Source organism: Porites lutea, chromosome 2, assembly GCF_958299795.1.
Source record: "Porites lutea chromosome 2, jaPorLute2.1, whole genome shotgun sequence".
In the NCBI taxonomy this organism is placed as follows: Eukaryota; Metazoa; Cnidaria; class Anthozoa; order Scleractinia; family Poritidae; genus Porites; species Porites lutea.
This window is the reverse complement of record NC_133202.1, coordinates 23,901,026-23,922,657: the sequence shown is the minus strand read 5'-3', so window position 1 is coordinate 23,922,657 and position 21,632 is coordinate 23,901,026. Positions and strand designations below refer to the sequence as shown.

At 37.6% G+C, this 21,632-nt stretch overlaps 1 protein-coding gene across 1 annotated transcript; it reads left to right on the top strand.

The window, feature by feature from the left end:
- Positions 1-71: 71 nt before the first annotated feature.
- On the top strand, positions 72-20,337 carry LOC140928072 (VPS9 domain-containing protein 1-like). Its single transcript, XM_073377793.1, has 16 exons — positions 72-220; positions 1,928-2,000; positions 2,285-2,377; positions 6,000-6,267; positions 6,963-7,083; positions 7,541-7,603; positions 9,220-9,272; positions 11,210-11,297; positions 11,680-11,765; positions 12,850-14,288; positions 15,853-15,982; positions 16,822-16,930; positions 17,147-17,252; positions 17,657-17,741; positions 18,040-18,144; positions 19,202-20,337. Exons 1-16 carry the CDS (start codon positions 134-136, stop codon positions 19,281-19,283), a joined length of 2,988 nt encoding a protein of 995 aa, XP_073233894.1. The 5' UTR covers positions 72-133; the 3' UTR covers positions 19,284-20,337.
- The last annotated feature ends 1,295 nt before the right edge of the window (positions 20,338-21,632 follow it).

Sequence of the window (21,632 nt, the reverse complement as noted above, 5' to 3'; positions counted from 1 at the left end):
TAGCGATTATAAATGCATAGCAACAAATCCCAGACATCTTTGCGGGCCGATTCAATATGGCCGACGTAGGAGGAGGGGTATAAGAGTTTTCGAGAGACCAAACGAGGTTCTCGCGGATAACCTTCCCAAGAAAATGGCTGAAGGGATTGCTGATTGCATGCCTTTAGCACTGCGATCTGTTGGAGATGCCATAAGGCATGATTCGGAAAACAGGACAAAGGTTTGACATTAATTAATTCTTGCACTGATAAAGAGCACGCTTTATTAGGCTTAAGCTTGATCTCTTTATATGACAAGGTTAATAAAAATAAACTAATTTACATTGTTTAAAGGTATAGTAAAAGTTTAGTTTAAAGATCTATTCCTTTGAACTCAGATCATTCTAATCAGCTACATGTGCGTATAAGCAACTATAATTGTAAAATGTCGCATCGTTCTATCGCGATCTTAGCTAATGGACAGTAAAGTTTTATAAGTTGCTGAATGAATGACGTCACATGTGTATTTTTTGACCCAGGTGTTTTGAAATAAACTTCCTTTAATAAAATGGAATCTATCGTTGTGAGTGCAAGTTCAAAAATCACATGCATTCATCATTTTTCACCCGCGACGTAAACAAATTAACTCCTCAGATATAAACATATTTATAAATAATTCTCTCATCACACGTGTGCAGGAAGACAAATTTCTTGGGATTATCATTCATGAAAATTTATCTTGGAAACCGCATATCTCTGCTGTCTGTGATAAAGTCTCTAAAGTAATAGGAGTCTTATGCAAGTCGAGGCGATACTTACCCTTGAATACTTTGAAAACTTTATATAATTCTCTTTTCTTACCTTACATCAATTATTGCAGTTTTTACTTATGCTTCTTACCTTAAACCCCTTTATGTACTTCAAAAGAAAGCTGTTCGTGTAATTACTTTTTCTCCTCCGAGCACATCCTCTAAGCCCCTTTTTTCTAAGCATAATATTCTTTCACTCTACTCTATCTATAAATTCCATGTTGCTTGTTTTGTATTCTCACATTTTAATAGCCTTTTACCTACTCCGGTTTCCTCGATCCTTCATTTTAATTCTGAATATCATGATAATATGACTCGTTCACGTTTTAATCTGCATAAAACCTGTCATAAGTACCAATTTGCTATCACTTGGCAAGCTCCTATTATCTGGAATGATATTCCGTTAACTGTGCGTAATAATCTCACAGTAAGTAACTTTAAAAAATACTTAAGACTGTATTTTTCTGAGTAGTTAATTAGCCTACGCATAATCTGTACACCTTATGGGACTATACTAGGTGTATTTGTTTGTAGTTGTTTGTGTGGTTTATAGGAATTATTAGTTGTTTGTGTGGTTTATAGGAATTATTAGGAATAATAATAGGTTTATAGGAATTTTTAGTTGTTTAAATATTTGAAATTAGTTGCCAAGTATTGTATTTTAGTTGTAAGTTTTTCTAACTGACCTTTTCTTTCTTGATCTAATTGTATTGTAATTGTTTTTGTTAAAGCCTTCTTCTATTCCTGTAAATTCTTCACATCTTTTTTTTGCTGACCTCAGGCCATTTAAGCCCCCGGCTTTGACTGTTCTTGTGTATTTTTTTTTTCTTCCAGGAATTGATTAATTAATTAAACTTAACAATTGTCAATTAAATGTATCATAGTGGGCACACTAATACAGGCGATTACATATCGTTGTTGTAGTTAACATTCATTCTCAGATTAAACTAGAATTTCCTTTGTCTCCTATGAACAATAGGAGACAAACAATAATATTTATTAGGGCTAGGAAACAGAGGAAGTTCTTAATCAAACTATATTGAATACATGTACCGATACTTGCTTAACCTGAGAACATAGAAACTCTCTAGGTTAAATGGAGAAAAAATCAATTAAACTTTTGCTCATTTCCTGAACCAGGAAGCATACTGCCAGTACCTGAGTTCTATGATGTACATTTCACAAGTCCTAAAAGATGATGCTTGGGATAAAGGTATGATCTTTAATCCTTTGTCACTAAACAAGAAGTCATATTTTTATGTTACCTTCCATGCTGAGATTTTGAAGGTTATAAGTAGTTTATAATTTTTTTTTTTCTACGATACAATTCTTTGCCTTAAAATAAATCAGAAAAATGATTATATATTAGTGAAATGCTGGTACAAAGGCGCAACAAATTTTTCTCATACACTGGTACACTTACAGTGTAATGTCTTGGGCAATGTGCATTTCAAGAATATAATATTTACTTGATGTTTAAATTGTTATTCTTCTTAGATTTGAGGCAGGTGTATAACAGTGATACGGCCAAGTTATTTCGATTACTTCAACAGTGCCAGGAAAGAGCTCTGACGATTGTTTCTACACTTGGTATGTAACTTTCAGTGAGCTTGGTCGGCAGCACATAAGAATTTGGTCAGACCAGGAATGCTGCACACTTACATTACAAAAAAAATAAAAATCCCAAGGTTGTAGGGCTGATGTTTTGAAACAAAGTTACATGTAGATGCATGAGAAATAAAAATTAACTACGGTCTATTTCAGGGTGAATAATAAAAAAATTAATACTTAGATTTTACCTGTGTTAGAATGTCTGTAAAACTGTAAGGGTTCGACGTGGAAAAAATTGCTGCAGGGCTGTTGCTAAGATTTCAAGTTGCTGGGTTTATGCAATAGACCTTCTTACCGCTACGGTGGCCATATTGAATTTGTTAGATAATTTAAGGATTATTATGGGATGCCAAGGGGGCATGAACATGATCTGATATATTCGCTCAGTATTTATGCGCACTTTTCAGGCCGATTTTTATTTAAGTTTTCCTAGAAAAAGATTGTAATATTGTTCCAGAAAATATCCACACTACCCCAAGGATGGTATTTTGGTTTGGAAATTCCAGTTTAGTTTCATACCTTCCTTTAAAAAATTTTGTCCTTTAAGACCTCTTCCCCTTTGGAATTTCCTAGGACCATCCTTGTGGTGGGTATGGATATTTTCTGGAAGTACACAATGGGAAAAAAAGATTATTGTGCCATGACTGTTTGGATGTAGCAATAATCGCCTTTTTCCCAAGAAATATACAATGAAGTTCTCTTTTTGTGTGAAAAGTGGGTGTAAATACTGAGGGAGTGTCCCCTGGGCACCCCATAATACTCCTTAAATCTAATAAAATAATTCAATACATAAAACGGTCTATTGGTGAGTAGGGAATTGCAGAGCTGTGGAATTTGGATTTATTTTCCTTTAACCCTTTAAGTCCCAATAGTGACCAACATCAATTTTCTCCTAACAATATCCATAATATATAGATTTAGCCAGGGCTAAAAGCGTAGCTCCCATTAATAAATCTATATTTTAAATCAAACAATAAACTTGTAATCCACAAATCAGTTAGCTTAAGGGAACATTCATGTGACTTTTGAGGGAAAGGATAAGTTATTTTAGAGTGAAACATCTTACATCGAGTTGATAGCCTAAATATACGTACACCCAAAAAATAGCAAACATCTTCTATCACATTCAAGAGCCATATTGGCTCTTGATCACAGTAGATTAGGCCTCGAAAACAAATTCTTGGAAAACAAATCAGGCCGCATTTTTTTGCGTTCGACAGGTTTACTTTACAAATTCTTGCCAACAAATCTTAGGGTGTGTGAACCAACTTTTTATACATCACATCTGAGGTGAAACAGTACTTTTTATCGTACACACCTCGGACAGAATACGGCATTTCACAATTTTTCAATGTTCAGGACGATCAATCGTGGGCTTTTAGCGAAACCGTTCAAAAAATTTCCAAAATCACTCATACGGCCAGCCGGTTCTCATTTTTAGTGCGAGCTGTCAGTGTGGTCGAGTGTTTGAATGAACTTTAATGGAGATACGCTTCAACATAATAACGAATTTATCGTCATTATTTTTTGTTATTTAATGATTCCAGTTATAACGATGTGTAATCTTATAAAGCGTTTGATAAGCGCGACATTTCTAAGTACTCCTGCAAGCGATGTTCAGTGAACGATGAAAACAAACACCACAGACAAGCGATTAAAATTGCAAGAGAGACTACTAACAATCAACAAGAGAAATATAATTCGATAAAACATTTACAGAGACAACAATTTTCATTCACGAAGATAAGTATTAAAGTGTCTCTAAAAATCCTGAGTGTTTAAGCTTAAAGCTTAAGCTTAAGTTTATTTTGTTTTACTTTCAGCCGGCCTCCCGGTGCTTGTTTTTTTTTTCAAAGATGAACTCCTCGAAACAAGAAAATCACTCAAAGTTTTCTTTCTACAGCCAAATTTATAACTAAATATTCTTCGGAACGTTTTTTTTTTCTATTTGCCGTGAGAAAATATATCTGAAGGCCATTTAAAGTTCTGTAAGCTTATATCAAACCTGATACTAGATCAGATCATTGACTCAAATCTCAACAAACGTGCAAAAACTCGCCGCATAAACTGTGTTCGACTTCATGAAATAACATATAACAAAAACAAACATCAAATACAATAATTACTCAAGCTTACCATTCGAGATTCAGTTCCTGAAAGATATCAAGGAAGGCCATAGTTACTTGAGACTTTTAAACCCTCTTACGCATTGAGCAAGGTGAAAGACGAAAACGATGCCATCCGAAATCGGATTACCCAATTTTGACAAGCGACGCATTTCTCAACCAAAAACCCAATAAACAAACCAGCCATGGATAACAGAAGACTCTTGATAGCAGCTGTATTTCATTTTGTACATCCAGTGGAAAAAGATTTAGTCTAGACAGTTAAAAACATCACAAGTTGACACAAAACTCTGTCAGCTTTTGCTGTCAAAGTAAACAACTTTCAAGATGCTGCATAAATTTTCCGCATGAACTCACCTGTCACATTTTGACCAATCAGAGTACAAAAATTGGACGTAGAGCGTGACCAACGCGTGACCATGGTAAGAAAAGGTCTTCCCCGCCTTTATTTTTAAAAAAGTGGCTGAATTTTCGCGTCCGAGGTCAGTTTGAAATCAAAATCTTGACAGTGCGGGGCCATAGTGACATAAACACAACATATTTCATATGAATCATTGACTTGAGAAAATAGACTTGAGCCTGCGAAACTGGTAATTTGTCAGCGGATAACTTCAAACAAGTAATGGACCTCGATGGTCGACACTTGAGCCCGCGGTACGGTCAGGTGATACTGGTCAGCGGATGTCCTGTTTTGACAGCTGTCAATTGATCACAATATTGATGTGCAATAAGTTTTCTATTGGGCTCCCAAACTAGCTAGAAAGTGTGAGAGTAAACATTGGTTCCCCTGTGGTGTGGACGGACGGTCGGGCGTACGGTCACGTGATTACCAAATTTTCTCGGATGGGTAGATTACCACATTTCCTTAGCTATGGGGCTCCGTCCACGCGCGCGCTTCGCGCGCGGGTGGAGCTCCGCTACAATGTCATGAGATGAGGTTATGAGAATTAATAAAATGATCACCGAAGAGAAAATACTTTGATCTTTTATCAAATTCTCTTAACTAATTCTTAAAGGAAATGTATAGAGATTAGTTTGGAGAATTTGTATGTGGATATTGGGGCTTAAAGGGTTAAAAGTAGCTAGGGGTCATGCCCATAGTAGGGGTGGGTTAATTTAGTTGGGGAGGAGAGGGAACCTAAGCCACATGCCCTCGTGACAGATCTAATGGCTGGTTTTCGAGGTGTGTGACATGGTCCAACTACTTTTTCTATTGAGCAATAAAAAAATAATTATCATGATATTATTTTTTGCACAAATCAGTCACACCACGATAAAACCTCACTGTTAAGAGTTGGATACCTACAAATTTAACAGAAGAGCCACTATGTTAAAATACAATTTTCAACTCAGGTATTTTGCAAGTTATATCTTATAATTCTGGTATAAGAAAGCTTGACTACAGCTGCTAAGGGTCTGTTAGCTGCTACAGTGTTTATTGGGGTGTACTTAGCTTTATTCTGTTTTTACTTCAGCAAGTGAATCATCATCTGTGTTGAAACCTGAGGCTGATAAGTCCACGCAGCATCTCCAGCCTCCATCGGATGGCATACAAAAGAGATATTCTGACAGTTCCGAAGCTGATGGCAGGCATTCAGATCAGTCACGCTTGCCACCTCAGAGCCAATCATCTCATAAGCTGTCTGATACAACTGCACCAGGGTCAAGACTGTCAACACCTTCCAATGATGATTATCTTCACCTGCCGTCACCGCCTGGTTCCCCAATGCCACATCATCGAAGGTACCAGAAAATTATGTCTCGAAATTCATGCTTGGGTATCTTTGATAATTTTCATGTGTGTTTGTGTGTGTGTGTTCTTTGCTTCCTTCGTCTCATCTCATGCCATGTGGCTCAAAAATTTCTATGGAGCTTACAGTATTATTATACAATGTAAGATAAAAAAACAACAATAACTAATCCTGGTGTCACATTAAAATTAATTTTTCCATTATTAGTATCTAATAGGTACAAACAAATGTGATAATATTTCATCTGTAAACTTTTATCCACTGTGAGTGTATCCCCTGTAGCATTTCTAAACATGGTTATAGTATTGGGAAAGGTCAAGTCAGGGCAAAAGAATCTTCTATTGACAGAAACAAAATAGTCAAGAAAATCTACATTGAAATACATTTGAGTGATATTGCACTTCCTCTGAGCCCTCAAGCCAAAAAAAATTCACTAATTTTCCTGTTTGTGATGCATAAGCCATTGTCATAATAAATTCTTCATTACAATTTTTTCAAAGAGGCCAGAAAAACCTGCCGAGTTTGTGACATTGCCAAAATAAGAGATAAGGCAAATTACAACAGTTGAATAATACAACCTTTCTTTGCACAGTAACTTATTAAATAAAAGTAAAATACATTAAATGTTGTATTATTGTATTAATTCCTGAAACTTTCCCTTCTTTGTGAATCATCTGCTTACCTTAGAACTGGTAGTTACGATCCTTTAGAGAAAGCATATCACGAAAACAAGAATTTATTAGTAGCATACAGGACAAGAATGCAAAGTTCAACGAAAGGAAGGCGCAATCAGGATGTAATATCAAAGGTGACGACGTTATTCATGATATATATAGATTTTTTTTATGTTTTATGACTGATTATCGTCTTTTCCTCTACATGTAGGAAACTAGTTTAAATTTGTTATCCTAATTTGTAAATACGTTTTGTTTGTTTGTAAGGAGTATGCGTATTGTAGGGAGTAAGAGTTATTTGCTTGATGCTGAAGGCAACTTAACTGAATAGCCCCCTTGCAGGCCATCTGTTCTGTTGAAAGCAGCAGCAGCATCCTCTAATGTTAAATAAAATTGCATGTTCATATTGAGTGTTTTTTGGGTCCAGAGTAAGCAAGACCCTGAAGAGAGAATTAAGCCCTATCCACAAAAAAAGCAAGATTGTTATTTCAATTTTATATTAGCAATGTAGCTTCTTTTGTCAAAACATGATGATAATATTAAAATATTATTATTGATTTTATAACACCAAATTTCTCTAAACTTTAACAGAATCTCAGTTTAATGAGAAGAATGTCTGAGAATCTTGTCATTGCTAAAGCCAGGGAGGATGCTGTATCCTTTTTTTTATTTATAGTAAATCTGTTGATAGTTGTCAATAGAATTCTTTCACATATAATTTATGTCTTTAATGCAAGCAACTATAGAGTAGCTGGCAAGGAAATACTGAGTCCTTATCCAGTTCAATATATGATTTTAGTATATACACACTCAGTGATCTTGGTAATTCAAGCAATCTGATTGGTTAGCTATCTCGGACTATGACGTTATATTCACCGCGCTAGGCGGTGAATATAAAGCCGAACAAAATCGCTGTCGTGAACTGGGTGTTTTGCCAAAGTTTCAAAGTCAAACCTTTTTGAAAATACACGAATATCCAAGTGCTGATGACTTTGAAGGCAAGAAAGGACTTCATGGTGTTTAAACAGCGTGATTTATTGTGAAGTGGTTTACTTTAGCTGACTTTTTGTACGCTCGAAGCTATGTTTACCACTTCAGAGGAAAACGAGGTCGCTTTGTCACTGTTTTGTGATTTCGGGATTTTCTCGCAAGACCAATTTTGCCTATAAATAGAAGTTAATTTATGGAGAAGAGAGGAAGGCAAATATTTTCGAAAATTGTACGTGCCAGCAAGTTAACAAGGCAAAGAACTTTGGAGATAAACAACGCTCACCTTGATCGCAGCCGCTGTTGACAGCATTTGCAAGAAGCGACGAAGAAAACTTTCTCATTCACGGTGAGTTGACAGAAACAAATAAAGCTCTAGATACTTTTCTTCTCAGAATTAGGTAGTAATTTAAATTTTCGGCGTTTTCTTTTAAACCGTTGATGCTACAGCTTACAAAACTCGATACAAAAGGATTAAAACTATCATTTGCCATGTTTGAAGATACTGTAAAGATCTAACTTTTGCGCATCCACTGTTTACGGCTTCGTGTTCACGCATGAATTTTCACCCGTCAATCAAACTAATCGTTTTTTAATGGTAAATAGAAGAAAAATAGAACCAAAAGAAATCTGTAGCCATTTGATTCCCCACCTACTTGTTGTATTTACCTGGCAACTTGAAATCTTGGTGACAACCCTGCTAGACTATTCCATTGTCCTCCACAAACACTTTCCCTGTGAATCAACAGGAAAAATAGGGGGAAATTATGCAAGAATGCCATTATTTTGCAATCAAAATAGGGGCTTAAGGGAGAAAGCCACGAAAAACATGGTGGGTGCTGGGAATGCAAGATGTGTGAGGTAGTTGGTTTAGAGACCCCTGTTTCCATCCCCTTTTTCTCTATTCAGTAAAACCTTTAATATACACTTTAGCAATTAATACCATTTTCTGTTTGCACAATAACAACATGTAAATGTTCTTTTTTTTTTGTTTTGCTTGTTTCTTGGGGGCTTCCTTTTTACTTCACTGTGCACAGTGTAATTAGCATATTTCTATTATTGTTCACATGTATTGTACAAAGTATCTAAGATTATTTTTTTCCCTAAGTCACTAATAAAGTTGGTTTACACGAAAAAATCCCCTTTTTTGAACAATAATCAATGTTCCTGAAAAGTCCCTTTGGGGAGGTAACAATAAAGTATGTATCTATGTATATACGTATTAATTAATTTTTGACTCAGTATACACAATTTGATTAAACATTTCTTAACTCAACACAAAGATAAAGAAAAAACTTCTTGAACGACAACAAAGGCTTCAAGAAGAGACTAATAGGTAAATTTCTTACAATAATTATTTCCAGCAATTTAAATAACATTTTTAGTCTCAAAGGTCTTCTTTCAAGCGTATCTCACTTACTTTCATTTTGTAAATGGGGTTGGCCAAATGAGACTCATCACATAGTAACTGAAATGAGGTTATGCAACAAAAAATGGTGACAAAAAGTGTTAAAAAATGAGGTTATGCAACAAAAATTGTTGACATCTTGTTGAAGGGTTGACATTACTTGAAAGAATACTGCACCTTTGAGAAAAAATTTGTTATGATTTAAATTATTGTTCATTTTCCAAAATCAAGAGTGAACGTTGATAGTCTTTAATTATTTCCTTGTACATCGTACCTTCTTTAAGAAAGGTCTTGTATAGCAGCTCATGCAGACGTTCTTAGCATACCTTCCTTCCCCATTTTCAGGCTAGGTCTAAGAATGAAAAACAGCTTCTACCAATGATTTTAACCGATTTTTAGTACTGCGTGTAGCTCGTATTGTAGTACAGTGGCCAATTGTTTAGGCGCTTTTTCTGGGCAGGAAACTCAGTAAGGAATGCAGGAGTAAATTAACACCGATGACATCATAGATGGGTGTCTTTTGCATAAGTTCACCATTGACTCTGGGAGTGAATGGGTTATATAGGGTGATGTCATCTTCTGTTTTTTATGCTGAACCTTGGTGCAGTGACCTTGTTACCTCTGTGTCCTGCTTCCCTGATGCATAGAAGTGCCCAAAGACGCAAAATAATTCATGGCATGCATCCCGTAGGATGCAAAGATTGATTAATCGATCTGAACATTTGTATAATTTGTAGATATATCCTGTATGTGTAATTTGTGAGAGAAGGTCTTTTAAGGCATAAGAAATACTCCCAAAAAATGATGTTTATTTGGCAATATAATTGTTGCTCTGCAGTTTTTCAATTTTGTAGTTGATTAATAAATTGAAAAAAAAGAAGAAACGATTTTCACACTTGAAAAAATAATTATTTCGCGTTTGAGCTACCGGGCGCTAAATGTAGAACAACCAGAGTTGCGTCCAGCGTCCGTCTTGAAACGAAACTCCTAGAACAAGTTTATTTATTTAAATATTTATTTATTATTTATTACAGAATCACTCCACTACATTACAAGCAAATAATGAAATAAGCTAACACTACGATAAGAAAAAAAGAAAAAAAAGTTGTGGAGAAGGAGACAACCAAAAGCACCAATGCGCCATACTAGGGATGTCCCCACTAATTAACATAATTATAAGAAAAATATATACAAATAGAAATATAAGTGGTCTAGTTAAGTTGAGAGAATTTGATAGCAGATTAAAGCATATCCCTCATAAAGTGATCATTTCACTAATATTGCATTGATATTTTAAGGAGAAAATTGATTTTAATCACTTTTGGGACTTAAAGGGTAAATTATACTATTAGTATAGGTAATAGCATGATTAATTTTTTTTTAGTGATTGTAGTGATGTTTGGCATAAATACCACGAGTGATATATCGAAATTGTTAACGTAATTTCACGAGCCGTTAGGCGAGTGAAATTTGAGACAATTTTGAAATATCACGAGTGGTATTTATGCCAAATATCACGTACAAATCATGCTATTATTTGTTTATACTACTACCCGCAAACGCTTTGTAATTTTCACATGTAGGTATTTCAAATTAAGCTGAAATACCACTGTTCTAAGCCAATCAAATTGCAGTAATTTTTCATGTAGTAGTATAAACCCAAGAAAACTGAAAAAAAAAACGATCTTCCAGTTTTGTTTTTCGGGGCGTATTGCAAAGGCATGAAACTACTTTGCTTTTTACAGTTATGGGAATTCACACGGCAATGAAAATGGTCAGAACAAATTTTGCAGATTGACATTGATAACCATTTTTCGTCATTAAGGAAGGATCTGGGGTTATTAACAAAATTATGTGTTATTTAGGCGCTTTGGACCTGCAGTGTTGTACACAAGAGAAGAACAAGAACAACGTTCATTGTACACCAAGATTCTGGAATTTGAACAGGAGACAGTAAGTCCATAAAATAAAAATGCTCTGCACTGTTAACTCTCTCTAAGGGTGCCCACCATTTGTCAGAAATTGTAGGCCAGACCTACTCATTGGTGAAGAGAATGCCACTAATATCTGTCTAGCCAATTAAGTCTATTCGTAAATACTGTGCGCAGCAGTGTTGAGCTGTTAGCGAAAACTCTCCTAAAAAGCCCATTTCACTTTGAAGATGACCAGTCTTGCCGCTGACTCTTTTGGAAATGGCACTTGAGCAATAACAAACAGAAAGTATAAATGAACACTGAAATGAATAATGTAGAATTACCACTTGTCCATCAAAAGCCTTGACCAGTACTGCAAGTATTGATCTCACGTTTATAATTTTTTTTCGTTTTATTTCAAGGTGTGGCCAAAGCATTTACGTGAAAAGTTGAAACTAATGCCAACGGACACCAAGTTGATCAAAGATATTATAACCAAGATTTTTTGGTAAGGTTAATCACTCTCAGTATTGAATAGTATTTACTGTCATTTTAGGCTTTATCTTACACATGCTCAGTTCTGTTTGGATTGTAAACCTGAGCTTGGCTTTCGGAACAGAGATATACACGTAATTATGTTAAGTGAAGATGGCTGTCAGCAGTCCCCTTGACAACGTATTTTCGCTGTCTTTTGTCTGTTAGGAGTTTCTTGTCCTCTTGATAAACTACCGAGACCTGTGTGGGTTGTTCTTTAGTGTAGTAGTTTTAGAGGTATACTTTGTTCAATAGAGCTCCTCCTTTAGCGGATTAAAGTTCATTCTTAAGTTTAGACTAGACAATACAATGTATGCCCACCATTTCCATGATTCAAGGGCACTCAACGACGATTTCCTCCTAAATGCATTGAAAACACTTTTTAGGCTATCCAGAGTACTTTTAGATCTCTAGAAATGCTTTGTAAGGGGCACTACAAAATTTGTATCTTGTTCAGTCATCTTAGGGGAAGTTGAGTCTTATCGAAATTACAAGGGCTTCAGCAGTATTTTCCCGAAAATTTAGATGCATATTGAAGTCTTACGAAAATAAGATTTTTTTTGATTTCTCTCTCCATCACACTTTTGAATCCGAAAATATTAGGTTTCCTTTTTCTTCGAGAAATAGCTTAATGTGGGTTAAAAGAAAATCGTAGGGAATATATTAGATAAGCTTCGAATTTTGTATGTCAGTGGAACGGTTATCTAGAACTTTTTAGCCCTCCTCGAAATAGGGATAATTCTAGGAGTATTCCCTTGTTAAAAATTAAGTATTCGTAATCGTTTCCACAGAATCGCTTGCGTATCGTAATATTCTTGTTTCTTACCTGAGTGCGTTATATCTCTAGAAGTTTGTTAAATGTTGCTTACATATTTTCACCGTTCATCCTATTTAATCTGTCTTTTTTTTTTCTAACTGCGTTTAAAATAACCTTTAAAATCTACTGAGTCATAAATAAGTTAGAAATGTTTAATCAGTGTCTTATTTAGATGTGATAAACACGACAGTGGTTTTTGCTGTACAATACAATATGTGTCTTTTTATCTCCCATCATGCAGTTCGAATGATCATCCACTGACCCAGTTCCTTTTCCAGTACCAATATCACGTGTACCGGAAACTGGCCCCGTTGGTAAAAGATGTGGGCTTCAAGGACGTGAAAAGCGGACACAAAGCTACCTGCGAGGGAACTGATATTACTTCAAGTGACAGTCAACCGGAACAGATACCTGCTGAAACAATTGAAACTGGCCATGTGGAGGCGGATGAGATGGAAAATACGGAAGTCAATACGGGTTCTTTAAGGGCTACAGATGGTGGGGAAAATTTGGCGACCGAGTTAGACACTGATGAAAACTCAAAAGCTACCCTTCAGCAGGATGAAAGTGAGATAGGTAAATACTTGGCAGACGAAAACGTTGGAGAAGAATATAAAGGTGACAAAAACGATGCTATCCACGTTTGTAACGAAGGAAAAAGTTTGAATACTGATTTAAAGAAACTTAAGAGCTTTCTTGAAGATGGAGCTCCGCTTGAGGGTCCCTCGGAGGATGGACAGCTTGGTGATTCACAAGGTTCTTTAACTGTTGAGGGAACTGATGAATCTGAGAATTTGAAGAGTTATTTTGAAGAGCTTGAGGATGATATGTTTGACTGGGAAAGCAACGAAGATGACGATGTTGAGGAAACTACTGATGTCATAAAGGAATCGCATGAAATAACTAGTGAGGAAAATATTTGTGAAAATAAAGAAGCTAGTGATACACAGATCCAAGTGGATAAAAGTGACGATCGTGTAGAACCAACTGCCTTAAACGACGAAAAATCTTCTAGTGAGTTAGATTCTTTGGTGAAAGAAGAAAAGGACAATTTATCTGACAAAGTCGACGAGGAAGAGACACATGGATCTGATGAGGCTCTGAGAAAGAACGAAATAGAACCTGAAAACGTCGACTCCGATCATAGCGATCAAGCGAAGAGTAATGACTCTGCATTAGACGCAAATCAGGTTGTTTCTAGCATGGACAACGAGAATGATACACGCGGATCTGGTCAAAACGTCTCTCGAAATGGGAACGAAATTGAAACCCCAAACGGTGGTGTAGATCAAAGCAATCAACTGACACATAATTCCAACAAATCGGACTCGAATCAGTGCATTTCTAAGCAGGGGGAACAACGCAGGCAAGGTCAGACAATTTGTAGCGATGTTAGAGATGAAGAAGAAACCATACAAACGGAGCCCCTGACAGATGACACTATAGGTAGCAACGAAGCAGCCCCAGAAGCACTCAGTACAGCAGAATCACCACATGAGGAGACGGAGGATTCAAAGGAGATTGATAGTGAAGGAGACGCACACATGCCCAAATTATCTTTGGTTGAGGAAAGTGATGGTGAAATTAAAAGTGGCCCTGTACTAAGGGATACTTTTCCGCAAGCCGATGAAGTGAGGGAACAGTTGAAGGACATTTTGTTGGATGTGAGATTTTTCCTCGGTAGGTGCACTTTCCAGTTATTAATAATATATATCGCAACTGCTTTTAATTTAGTTATTATCTCTGGCTTAAAGTAGAGCGTCGGAAGCTGGGCGTGATCCTGTCAACTTGTTATTTCTTGCAAAGATATTTACTTTGTATTGCCGGGTTTTCTTTTCTCTTTGTAGAATTTGAGACAAACGATCAGAAAAAAACTATGCTTGTTGGGCTAGGTCGTTTAAGTTACGATCGGGAAATGTTTTAGCATTTTGACCTGTCAGATGAGAGACGTGTCTGAGCTACAATTTCTTTGGCGGTCAACACGACCGGCAACAGTCCCAAATTCATTTTGAGCCCTGACATGTAGTTTCGCTTAGACGCTTGCACCAAGCTCTTGCCTCAGTAAGGTGTGTTGCTGATTCAGTACGACGATGAAATTGCGTGCGCACACGTCCTCCATTTCCTTTACTTCGCGCAGGAAAACGAAGACGCCTATTTATAAACGAATATAAGAATAAAACAAGGTCAACAAAAAGTGTGTTTAAGGCATCGTTCTCACTTTTTGGCCAAGAACGGAACTAATGTGAACACAACCGTTTTTCAAGTACCCACACCAGAATTCGCGCGTGGTGCTGGTGTCCGGGTGCAAGGTCTCTGTCTCGAAACGGGGTACCGGGACCCAGTAGGCATACCTTTTCTTTCACTTCCAAGGCAGTTTCACTGCTTTGTATACTTACAACTCCCTGCTAGTGATACCTTTTCCCTTTTCATTATGCCTTGACGCTACCAAGTTTGTATTACTAAGTATCTTGACACTAGCAGAGACAAAATTGCTACCCAAAAATGCAAAACGTTCCCTCTGGCTGGCTTGCGTCGCTCAAAACCGTTGTTAATTGAGCCCCCCAATCTGTACACCGTAACGACAACACCATTCTGGGCCAGCACCTAAGTACTAATACTCGCGCACCAAATGTGAACATAATCTAAGGCTAAACTGTGTTTTTTTTTACTACGTATGTTTGTATCATTTTTATTTCCATCGCCTTTACCAATGCGCGGGTTCGATTCCTGCTGGGGGCTCGGATTTTTTTTGGGCATTTCTTAGTTGTACTTTATATCTATTTCTAATTTCATCACACTTGGGTGGTTGGTTGCCTTTTCCAGTACGGTTGATTTAGCAGCTATTTTTTGTATATTCTAATATGTCCACACTCTGAGCTTGCTTTGAAACTTCGCCATCAAATAGTTTCCATGGATACCATTTACAATGGAAAACCGGAAATTCCGGCTGGAAAATGAAATGGTTCGCGGCATTTCGTTTGGGAAGCTTCAGAAAATATGGCTGTTATTTGAGGTGAAGCAATATTTCCACTTTTTAAAGTCTATTTAGCTGACTTTTAAAAGGTCGTTTCCCCACCACGTCAAATTCTATAGTTTTATGTTTATGTACAAGATTTCCATCTGGGTGGTTCGTGTAGATGTTAATCATCCCAAGGCTGCTAATTAACCATAGCCTGGAAAGCTATTGTCATCTTCTTTGTTTGTTGTTAAATGGTCTAAGAATATATTTAATGCCTCATTTCAGAAAAACTTCAGAAGTTGTTGGTCCTTGCTTACCAGCCGCTTGACACACCAGCTGGTCGAGACGCGTGTTATTCCTGCGTGGAGTTTCCATTCTTTAAGCCTTTGTGGCCTATGCTGTTAGCGGTCCTCAGGTATTGAAATAAAACTCATTTACAAGAGAGTTGCAAGTCGCACCCTATCGTGTAGTGATTACAATAGGAACAGAATAGTAGTGGTAGTGGCCATGTCAATACAGTAGTGATGACAGTGGAGTAGTAACGGGATCATCTTCAGTAGCAGCAGCAGCAGGAACAGTAGTAGTAGTAGTGGTAGTGGTAGCCGTAGCGGCAGCGGCAGCAGTAGTAGCACTAGTAGTACTAGCAGTAGTACTACCGGTAGCAGTAACAGTAGCAGTAGCTGCAGTAGTAGTTGTACTAAGAGCGGTAGTAGCAGCAGCAGAAGTAGTAGTTGTGGTAAGAGCAGCAGCAGCAGCAGCAGCAGCAGTAGTAGTAGTAGAAGAAGCAGTTCCATAGCAATCGCTGTAGTGATAACGAAAGCGCCAATTTTTCTTAAATAACGGCTCCATTGTTTTTGTATAGACTGTCTAGATAGGACACAAGCACGGGAGCCCTGCCATCCGTTTGGATTATAATAAATGAATAGATAACGTACCTTCATCGATGGGTGGAGTGTCTTTTCTTTGTCGGCCATTTCAAAATTTACCGTAAGCAACAGTCAGTTCGGCGAGCTCTGAAACGGAGAATTCTTCAGGAGCTGCTCGGATCTTCGAAAAATGTTCGAAATGTCCGACTGTCCCAGATGCCCGAGAGAAAGCCCCGAGAAAGCATGTTCACCAGAGAAAAAACACTTCACGCGTCGATAAGTACAAAGAAGCAATCTATTAATTTATTGTTATCTAATCGAATGTGAGAGCACCCTATGCACAAGCTTACAAAATGATGACATGCTTTCATGGTCCTTTTCCCAACAGACAAGTAAATTTTCAGAAGGAAGTTTGTTTAGCTGATGTTATGGCTGCTAACATCAGTAAAGGTCCTTTTGATATGGGCGTGCCTCAACGACTCTGTATGGAGGATCAGGTGTGTGCATTATTAATAACAAAGGAGAAGGTACTTTAAAGGCTTCACCCGGACGATCATGTCCCACCTCCAAATGACTCCTGGATTCAAACCTTTCCCCGTTTTAGTGTAATAACTGAAACACAAACATAAAACTTAACCACTCTTAATATTATTACATTCTCTTAATTGACGAGTTCACTGTGTCACTGATCACCCATTGTATTTTTTTACCAGGAGGTTCTAAACTCCACTGAAAACAAGTATCCATATCAGATGGCTGTTGAAGAACTTCATAAATTAGTGACAATGTTTTGTCCACTGGAAAAACTGGAATGCTTAGGTACCTTGTTATGACGAGTTATGATTTTGCTGCAATGTTCCCATGCTTTTGAAGTAAATAACTAGCTTTTGTTGGGAATTAGAACGGAGGATACGTCGGTTATGCCACTTGATCGATCTAGTATTTCAGCTGGAATTTTTGCTTCGCGATTCACTGTTGTGAGGCTGTGTGTAGTAATGAAGAAGAGAGAAAAAAACAAAGTGGTTTTGTTTGCTTCGAGCTGGACTTCAAAATGTTCCCTATTTTCTTTCCTGACTAATCAAGTGTGAAACAGATTGTGAAAATCAGCCTGTACGCGCGCCTTTTGTGTCGTATTTTTCTTTCTAGTTCAATCCTGCCTGTCCTTTTTAAAAAGCAAATCTGCCTAAGACTATGGTTCACTGTCCTTTCCATTCATTCTACAGTGCGCACGTCACGCTGTATCTGTCAGTGTGTGGAAGATTATTGGGAGAGTAAAGGAAAGCCCCGCCATAGCCCAGAGACTGCCATGTAAGTCCACATTAGTGTTTACAAATTGGCCAATAATATTTTTTGCTGATTGTCACTATATTTTAGCTCTGGCAAGAGGTAGCAAATCAAAGAGTACTACAAGAATACTACATTCTGAAGAGAAGTTCTTGAACTTGAAATCTTAGGAATGTTAAATTTAGGTCTTTTAGTACAATCGGCGCTACAATAGCATATGTAACCTTGACTTGCATGCACTCATTGCGTTCGACGCAGTATTACATCGGAGGGAAAAGAAAAACATTTAAACAAGTATTTTTTTAAAATTATCTTTTGATAGTGGCTGCGATGATTTATTGCCGATACTGAGTTTTGTTATTATCCGGAGTGGGATGGCACAGTTAGTTTCCGAGTGTGATGCTATGGAGGAGTTTATACCCGAGGGGTAAGTATGAATCTTTATATTCAGTAAAAACAGTCTAACCTTTCCACACCTATTTATAAGAACACCTACAGTAGTTATAACGCAGTCGTCCTTATTGAGCGTTGCGTGACGAGTGTTGTACCGAGGGGTATTATTGATTCTTCATTTTCGGTTTATCCTCTCCACACCTCTCCATATGGACACGTATGTGTTACGCGGACGCCCTATTTGAACGTTGCGTGACGAGATAAATAACGGCTGCTTTCGCAAACGGAATGAGCTGTAAGCAGGCTGGCAAAAATCATAACTCAAAATTCAAGTAAAAAAAAGCAAATAGATAGTACCATGTGAAAAAGTACTGCCATGTAGTTTCATTCAAATGGTCATTTCACGGGCGCTTGAGACACAAAAGTTTTCTCTCGATAACACCGCATCATAACGCACACTAGAAATAAAATATTGTCCTAGATATCATACGTCTTAGTATTAGTGTGTACATTTCGTACTAACAACTTCCCGAAAGTGCTAGAATTGCCTGTGTGCTCACGTAGGCCACCGGTAGTAAGCAAAAGAAAAGTAAAAGCTGTTTACGTTTAAAGTTTCCGCCTCCACTTACAAAAGTGGGCACCTATGAGATTGTAAAATTGCAGAGTTTATTTTGTATCTATGGGAGTTCAAACGGTCTGTTTTTGTCAGGGCAACCGTTCAAGTAGAGCTGTCTGCTTGTTAAGATTGGAGGTCAACTGTATAGTTATCTACAACATCCTGATATCGTAGATACTTGCGTTGAAATTATTAGGACTTTTAAACTTTTAAGTCTCACCAGATTGTATTAGATTCAGTTCCTGTTTTTAAGCCCTGCGCTCAGTAGATTTGCTAAGAATAAGTCTTAAATCAAAGTGTGCGAGCAACGAACTTGCAAGAGGTCAAATGGCTCAATAAATCAGGAAAAAAAAAAAGAAAATCTATCGGTGGTTGGTTAAAAAGCAAATGCAGTCCTCACGATTCGAATTTATTAGTAATGATACTACACTCATGTTATTTTTTGGCGTAATTCTTTTTGTTTTTTGATTTCCAGGTATCTTATGGGGGAAGAAGGGTACTGTCTCACGACTCTTGTAACAGCCCTTGCATATCTTGCAACCCTGAAGCCCACGTGATATTTAGTCATCGTGCTTTTTGTGCCTTGAGCAGAATAGTGAGTTTTTGAGCGATTATGTTATGACAATTAGCTGGTGACAAGTGAACGAAACAAACAAACCAAAAAACTTCTAAGGAACTGAGTGGAGGCAAATAAATGGCGTAAAGGACACAAATCTTCGGTCAGTGAGAAAACTATCCTTCCATGCGCAGGATCTTTTATGCGAAGCCGGGAAAACTAATGTCCAAGGTCGTAAAAATATTTTAATTGACTCGTTAACGGAGTTAGTAAATGATATGCCTATAAATCGTAAAATATTTATTCTCAGTCTCTGCCACTCCGGAAAAATACAGAAATACAATTATTGGAACACTTGTTGCTTTAAGTTTGGATCTTCGGTACAGTAAACCAAATGTCTGGTCAGCCACCATGATTTTCATTTTAAAACCAGAGGTACCATAAAATACCATCAGTGCGAAATAAAACTGAATGTGTTCAATGATATTTATAGTAAATCGTAATAGATCAGTGGCAGAAGAAAAGTTACGTTATAAGGTAACAATAAATTGAAAATATAGAACTTTTTTTTGTTAATTTGTGGTGGTTGTGAACCAAAACAGAAGTACTCTTTTGAATAAATAACATTTATTTTTCTACGATGTATAGAAGGAACATTAAAATGATGGTAAATAATTAAGGCAATCAAGTGCGAAGAAGGATTGGGCGTGTGATTGAATTACACGGTAGACCGTGATAGGCCAGCGTAGGGCCATTTTGTGAATAGGTTAATTATAAATTGAATTTAGAGGACGTTTCACGGTTTTGATCGTACAGATTTACTGGAGAGCTAACATAGGAGTCGTGGGTTCTTTTATTAAAAAGTGACATTTACGCTATGTTCAAACTGCACCGGATAGGTTTTTGTGGCTCCACCAAAACTTCAGCCGGTAAAGTGTAAGTAACAACGGCCCATTGCGGCACAAGTTATTCACACACATCAAACGGTTGGCCGAGAGGGTTTGGGGCCGTAAATCCCAGTCCTCACTCTCAAATATTTACTTCCGTCTCAGTGGGTTCCAATGTACTATCCCATTTGTGTGCTTATGTTCAATTAGAGATACAGAATACGTCAAGATGTTTAAAGAACACCGGTCGCCACGAAGTTTTCTTACCGCGTTTCGCGCGTATAGATAAATTCCATTCTTATTGTATTCCGTTGTTCGATGTAAGTAACCCGGCAGCTTAGTGACAGAATTAATACTAGAGACGAATTATCCCCCTGATAGGTGTAATTCGTCTTGGTATAAATCCAGTGTTCAGTCGAATTTTGGGCCAAAATTCGTCTTCGGTTTATTCGTCTGTCAGCCCGTCTTATAGGTGTGCTGACAGGCGGATGATTCATCTGAGACGGTTAGTTCCACCGGACCCATTTATCTATTCCTTATAATATCTGTACTTCAGGCCAATTTCTACTGGATAGAAGATTTTGAAGAAATGATATGTCCTTGGTTGGAACGTGTTGCTGGGAAAAAGATAATAGTGGATTTTATGTCTAGAGTAGCTGCCCCCACCCCCACTTAGGAACTGAATCTTGCTCTATGACCCCACCCAAACTAGGCTGGCTAGCAATGTCTGGACATACGTCTGCTGGGAAACTTCCCAGTAAGTCAGATTGCTGGTTCTAGGTACACCTTGCAGGCAGGGAACCCTTCCATCAGTCTTGCTGAGAGTGAGGGACAGATAAATTTTTCCCAGCAATCTCCCAAAATGCTTAAAATGGCTTCAGAAATCTCAATTCATGCTTTGTTGTTGTTTGTAGGTCTTTTTCTCAAAATTTCCCGTTGGGTTCTCTTGTAGTTAGTTTGTAAATATATATGTAGACGGAACTGACAAAGACAGCTTTTTGCTCAGTTTTGTCTTTAGGACACTGGTACCTTTTTTTCTCCAATTCTTGGGATAGCGTACACTCGGTATGACAAATATTGGGCCAGAGAAGTCCAATACACGCTATTTACATGAGTCTTTCACATCAAACGTAACAAGGTTAAGAATCCCAGCTAGCCATGGTCAGAGACAATCTGCAAGCGTGGTCAAGGATTTGATCTCGAAGGACCGTCAACAAACCCAGCTGGCGGCCAGAGCGGGACTTTGACTCGGGGCCTCCCACCGCTCTAAGCGCTCACCCATGGCTCCGTCACTGGCCGAATTTAAACCAAAGGCGGATTATCTACCCTTGGCAGACTAATAATCCGTCAGATGACTAATTCATCTAAGTCGTGGGACGAATTCACCAGGATTTTTGGTTTTAAGAAAGAGGAAAAACAGGTAGAGAAACGCTTGAGGATCATTAAGGAGGGAGGCGTTAGAT

What these genes read in the sequence shown, in the direction of transcription:
- LOC140928072 (XM_073377793.1), top strand. Translation starts at nt 134, where the DNA reads ATGGCTGAAGGGATTGCTGATTGCATGCCTTTAGCACTGCGATCTGTT. An exon ending in CCAATGCCACATCATCGAAG is followed by an intron (nt 6,268 to 6,962) that starts GTACCAGAAAAT and finishes TGCTTACCTTAG; the next exon opens with AACTGGTAGTTACGATCCTT. An exon ending in CTAAAGCCAGGGAGGATGCT is followed by an intron (nt 7,604 to 9,219) that starts GTATCCTTTTTT and finishes CTCAACACAAAG; the next exon opens with ATAAAGAAAAAACTTCTTGA.